The 6,000-nt window shown below is 37.2% G+C and overlaps 1 protein-coding gene across 2 annotated transcripts in view; it reads right to left on the minus strand.

Moving 5' to 3' along the window:
- Nucleotides 1-4,414, minus strand: part of pdgfc (platelet derived growth factor c) — a gene marked incomplete at its 5' end in the record, with an annotated part of 67,292 nt that extends 62,878 nt beyond the window's left edge. The window contains 2 exons of one of the 2 annotated variants that reach the window (XM_079839610.1): nucleotides 3,639-3,705; nucleotides 3,809-4,414. In XM_079839610.1, coding sequence (XP_079695736.1) covers nucleotides 3,639-3,705; nucleotides 3,809-3,811 — 70 coding nt within the window. Of the gene's footprint in view, nucleotides 1-3,638; nucleotides 3,751-3,808 lie in introns of those variants that run through there. The other variant, XM_079839609.1, reaches the window with a different exon arrangement.
- Between the last annotated feature and the right edge of the window lie 1,586 nt (nucleotides 4,415-6,000).

Consider the following 6,000-nt stretch of genomic DNA (forward strand, 5'->3'; position numbering starts at 1 on the left):
AAACATTACAGCTTTCATTGCATGTCCAAAAACACAAAACAGAGACATTTTTCAAAATATGTATTTTGGTTTGGAATGACACGATGGCAGGGTTATTATAAGTTTGTGTAATATAAAAATATAAAACTTTTATTTATACTTTTATTTCAGCTAGTTGCCAAGGCCCGATTTCTCATTTTCATTTACCTTTATGCACTAAAATAACAAAAACTAACTTTATGGACATTGGACATACAGTATACATTTTTTTGTTTTGTTTTAAATGACAAAAACAAAGAACAAAATTACTGAAAATATTAATAATGAGGGCGAGTACATTTTCAATTTAAAGTGAACTATATCTTCAAGCTGCATAAGGAGTATGAAATTCCATAATAACCTTAGCATAGCTGATAGGAAGAAAAATATAGTTATTAAGAATTAGATTTAAACTCTGCACCATGAAGTGTTTCTTGCGAGCATTCAAGCAATTCTAGACTTTAATCATTACACACCCACCACTTGTCGGATTGTGAGGCAGGCTACATTTCCCAGTTAGCTGGTGGACCACATTAACCCCATTCCCAACTAAGTAATCCAGTAATGCAGAGCCTTGCGAGGCATTCGGTTGTTACTGAGGCTGACTCTCACACGTCTCTGCCTGGGATGTCAATGGGGTTACAGCAGATTAATGGCGGATAATCTGGCACCATTAGAGAACTGGAGCGGCTTTCTGAACCCACTCCATTGCCATAGATCTGACTTATGGACATGGCTAAACTGCTAAGTGACTATGGTACAAGTTTTTGTAGTTCTGTCATTATTAGGGTAGGACTCTGTTGCAACAAGGGTTAATGAGCAACTACTCACTAGTTCAGGATTCTTTCTAATTTTTAGCTTGATGCATCTAGTTAAAGCTGATAACATTCATATAATAAACTTAGATATCAATAACATTTAAGACCTCTGTTAATCTAAATTCTAAAATAAATTCATTTAGATGTTAGAATATGAAAATAAATGGGGATTTTAAGATGAGTAAACAGCCATTCATTTTCTGTTCTCAGATTCAAAGTTATATGGTCCTTGAACAACTGGCAATTTAACATGTTAAATTAGTTCAAATGTAACGCACTAAAAATTCACCAATTCAATTTTGTCCTCTGACCTGACAAACCACATTTATTGAGAGCAGACAGCATAGAATGAGTAATGAGCCATTCATATTGAAAGAGCCAATGCATTAAAAAGTTTAGAACTGTTATTAACTTAATGTCTAAAAATAATTGGGCATGATGCCTAAAACACAATGCAAATAAAATAAAATCCAATAAAATGTAACACGCCCTAAAAAGCAAAGCGCAATAAGCTAAAAAGCAAATTAAAACAAAAGCAAAAAATAAAACATTGAAAAGATCAAATAAAAAAAGAATAATGACGATAAATATAATGAAAGAATGCCCCCTTTGAGGATGCAATGGATTGTTGTGGATTATTTCCACCTAACTGAACAACTCTAAGCATTTTCATCATTTGATTTCCTCATTTACCACAATAATGACTTTGAATATGGCTTATGGAAGACATTGATATACAAGATTACACCCTTGATATTGAAGTACACCCTGGACATGCCTCTACTGTAAATGGACTAAACTTCAGCAACGGTCAGTTATAATGATTTCATGAATCAGTTTTTAAAGGTCAGGCCAGTGTGGATATTGCCATTTGACTCATTTGTGTGGACAGAGCACTGGAAACATCTTTCATCCTCCTACTCATACATCCTCCAACTCCCATCAATTTGTATGAAAACCATTGAACCAAAAGAACTCAAGTGTTCAGAAAAGCCTTCATGAGATGGATGAACAGCTCAGTGAACTGTGGGCTGGCAAGCTCTCTATTGAGGTTAACCTGAAAAAGTTGGTCAAGTAGCTTTTTAACCTGACCTTAACCTCACACTGCAGCTGCGAAATAAAACCAGCATCAGATCAGTGGTGAAGAACTGCCTCAATCAACACCAACGAGAGATGGCTGCGACAGAGCATCTACTGTTTTGGCAATTAAAGAGAGCCAGAGAACAAGAGTCTCCGTTCAGAAACCCTTGGCAGAGCACACTACCAATTCACCTTCATTCTTAAGTCACTGGGGAATAAAGGTGGTATTACAGCCAAAGACCCCGATCAAATGGCAATCACAAGGGTCTTCCCTGGCACGCAACTCTGACCTAAAAGGAATAGATAAGTACTGCATCAGAAGTGCCAATTCAATTAAGCCTACCTTTTTAATAGACAAGGATGTTAAGATTTTACAGTCTTCTGAGAAGGTTTTCGTACTTTCAAAGACTTCCAAACAATTCCAAACAAAAAAACAAAGTATATTTTCCATATAAACATGGCTTCCCAGTAGACATGTTATGCATTTTCCACAGTTTATAGAAAGAATGATAACACAATGAAAGCTCTGATACTAGGCCCAGGGAAGGCGTTTAAATGCAAGATGTTTCCACTCTGCTTCACCCCTGACACAGTAAGGGGCGCTCCCTCGCCTAAGTCAACAAAAGTAGTAGTTTACATTTTGTTAATGGTCCGAAATGAGCGACAGTTTGCCTGTCCCCACCAACGCCTGCTTTATAACACTGAGCTTATAGTTTCAGAGCAAAGTTAAATGGAAACTTTTGCTTTATTTTTTATCATTCTGATTTTTTTTAGTTCACCTGTGAGTTTTGGTGGGATTAAGAGGAAAGCAAATTGCATGGCCCCAGGGCACCCCACGCTTCATGAATGGAGTCTTTCTGTGATCAGAGAGAAATCCCTCCCAGGGGACCCGGTTACCCAGAGATTTTTTTTCCTCTTAAATACACATACAGATGTGCGTTTCATGCACATGAAAGCCAAAGGTAACTTCAACTTCCTACCAAGCATAATGCCGTGTGAACCCCATAAATTGTAGACATTATGGCAAGCTGTTTTAACATGTAATTTAACCCATTTTTGCTATTCTGTTACATTAATAGGTAATTCAATCCAATAGTGACTAGAGTATACTTTATTTATAGATAATATCTATAAATAAGAGTATACGTTTTTTATATAGAGTATATTTTTAAATTTTTACCAACTATTTATTGGATACTAGTACTGTTACTTATTCCATTAGTGACAAGTAGAGTGACACTTTTTTGCCATTGAGATGACTTGGGGGGGGGGGGGGTGACCCAATCAACCTGAATCTACCCAGCTCATCTAAATAGTCGCTTGATTGAATGGTAGGCTAATTATTCATCAGACATCAGCATGTTACTTTGATAATAGTCTCTATTGTAAACAATTTTTTTCTATGAGGATATGGTTAGATATCAACTATCTATGTTTTCTAATTGTTTTACTAGTACACCAATAGTTATCCATGTATTACAGCTTTGCTAGTACATAAATATTAGGCTCTGGTATAATAAATGAGATAAATATGAATAACATTTCTTATTTTACTAGCTATATTTTTTTCGGTAAAATGAAAGACTAGTTAAGGAATAAATGTTAAAAAAGCTTGCCATGGCCATTCAAAAGGTAAAAACTACGTTTAGTTGTAAAGCATTATCAGAAGTCTCACGCACCCCAACAAGAGAAAAAGATCATGCGATGACTCTCTGAACTTACCATTTTGCTCTTTAGTGCTGGCGTGGTGAATCTTGCTGATGTGACTTGATTCCGCCACCGACTCATGCTGATGAAGAGACGATATAAGAATCAAGAGAAGCAATGGAATCATTTGGATTAAAGGTGTCTGTCGGTGCTTATAGGCACTTAGTATGTGTTGTTTCAATCACCATGCAGAAAAATTGTTCGTGGGACGCGTATCCAACTTTGGACACATCTGTAAGAGGCACGCGTAAAGTAAAGTCCACATAATCCTGACCGGGCAGAGTTTCTTACTTCTTTGTGTAAAGTTTCCCGAGAGGCATCTGAGCAAAGAGCATTAATTGCTGTTAACTTAGTGAGCGCACACCTGTTCGCCTAAACACGAGTGTTCAAGAGGACAGTTGGAGACGTGCACGGCTGTGAATTAAGATCTGCTTACACGCGAAACATACTTTTGTTTGTTTGCTAAGTGTTAGACCTGTTCCTTGCAAACACTAATAGTCCATTCAAGTAACGCGACCGACTCTGGGTAAAACGCCACTTGTAGATTTGCGCGTCCAACTTTCAGAAGGAAATGAAGTCTTGAGGTGGTTCCTAGTGTTTAGCGAGCGCAGACGGCCGACTGGCGACACAACAGGTGCTGCACATAAAGTAAAAGTTCCCCGTGGAGGAAACTCCCCGGAGAGGCGGGGACCATTCACAAGCTGCTGCTGGTGCTGCCGCTGCAGTCGCTTAGGAGTGAAATATATTTCTCACATTTCCACCGCCACACAAGTATATATGTGTGTGTGTGTGTGTGTGTGTGTGTGTGTGAGAGAGAGAGAGAGAGAGAGAGAGAGAGAGAGAGAGAGAGAGATGGTCCCATAATGCCTGTTGATCTAAACTGTTCAAAAATACACGAAAAATACTTCTATGATGAACATGTTTAAGATTTCTTAATTTAAATGATTTTGTATACATTTTATAGGGCTGTGTAAAAATTATGTAGGTGGTGTTCTGTCCAGAGTGAAAAAATATATAATAAATAAATAAACAAATAAAAGGAAGGCTTGACAAAGAAGCATTGATATAAGTACTTTTATTTATTTATTTAAAATGGTAGACAACTTTTGTCACAAACACAATGGCACCAGAGGCAGTGAATGTGTTACATAAGACTGTAAATAAATCTAAGAAAATACAAAATGTGTGTAGATTACAGATTTACCAAAGAAAAAAAAGCGATCAGAGCATACATATCTGTGTTATCAGATCTGTGTTAAAGATCACAAGAAAGTTGTTCTCAAAAATTATACTAAATTATCTTCACAGTTGTTGTAGTACAATGGTAACATGTTACACACCAGGGGTGTATTCCAGAAAGCAGGTTATGTGACATACATGGGTATGTTTAAGGGTAAGTAAGCGGATAACCTCAACTTTTGGTTGCCCCCTGCTTTCTGGAATACCCGTAAGTTTGTCATCACACTCTGGAAGTACAGGAATTAGGATGCAGATACTAAAACATAAAAAAAAAATTGTTTTCTCATTTGTACTGTTGGTTGGCCGATTTTAGGTTGCCCTGCAAAAGGTCTTGAAGATGCATTAATCATTAGTTCATGACTGCTTCACATGTTTATGGAAAGGCTTCCTGAACGGGTGTGACCATTTGGAACAAGGCCTAACACTATTATTATCACAAGTCGTGGCCTGTGTCGGTCCTCATGTCTAAATCTTTTCATCATTTTGTTTGGCATTTCATCATTGTGAAGTCAGAACAATGCCTAAAGCATCTTAAGGGAAATGCTAAAGACCTCTTAATTTGTCAAATCAAAGTTGCAGACAGTGCACTTACTCCCCTTGTGTAAGTTATTTCCTTCTCCCTTCTCAAAGCATCAACCCATAAAGGTCTTTTCATGTGGTTAATCTCATCTCCCTGTTGTCAACGTGTTCCTTACGTGCCTGTTAGGTGTAGATTTATATGGCAGACTAAACAATCAGAGAAGGGCACACATTGAAATGATTCTCCCAGACAAATGATGCAATGGCAAAGCAATTCACTTTCAGGCCCAGACCACTACAAAAGGGAAGGGAAAAAATATGAAACCAGGAGCATGTGGAAGCTGAAGATCTCAATCTAGCTGACATGATCAGATTTCTAAGTTTGCTATATTGTATTGTTGCATATTTGTTTTGGCATATATATAGTGGTGATATCGATTTCTAGTTTTAGGTGTATGGAAGGTATTGGACAAAGCGAATTGCAAACATTAATTTTGACAGAGTCATGGCACATGGTACATGGTACAGTAAAATGGTACAGTATGCAATGCTTTATTTTAGCTTTTTTTTTTTTTTTGTAGAAGTATTTACCTCTAGGCATGCAGGAAATATTGCGTAT

Source organism: Gobio gobio (genome assembly GCF_949357685.1).
Source record: "Gobio gobio genome assembly, chromosome: 16".
Taxonomy (NCBI): domain Eukaryota; kingdom Metazoa; phylum Chordata; class Actinopteri; order Cypriniformes; family Gobionidae; genus Gobio; species Gobio gobio.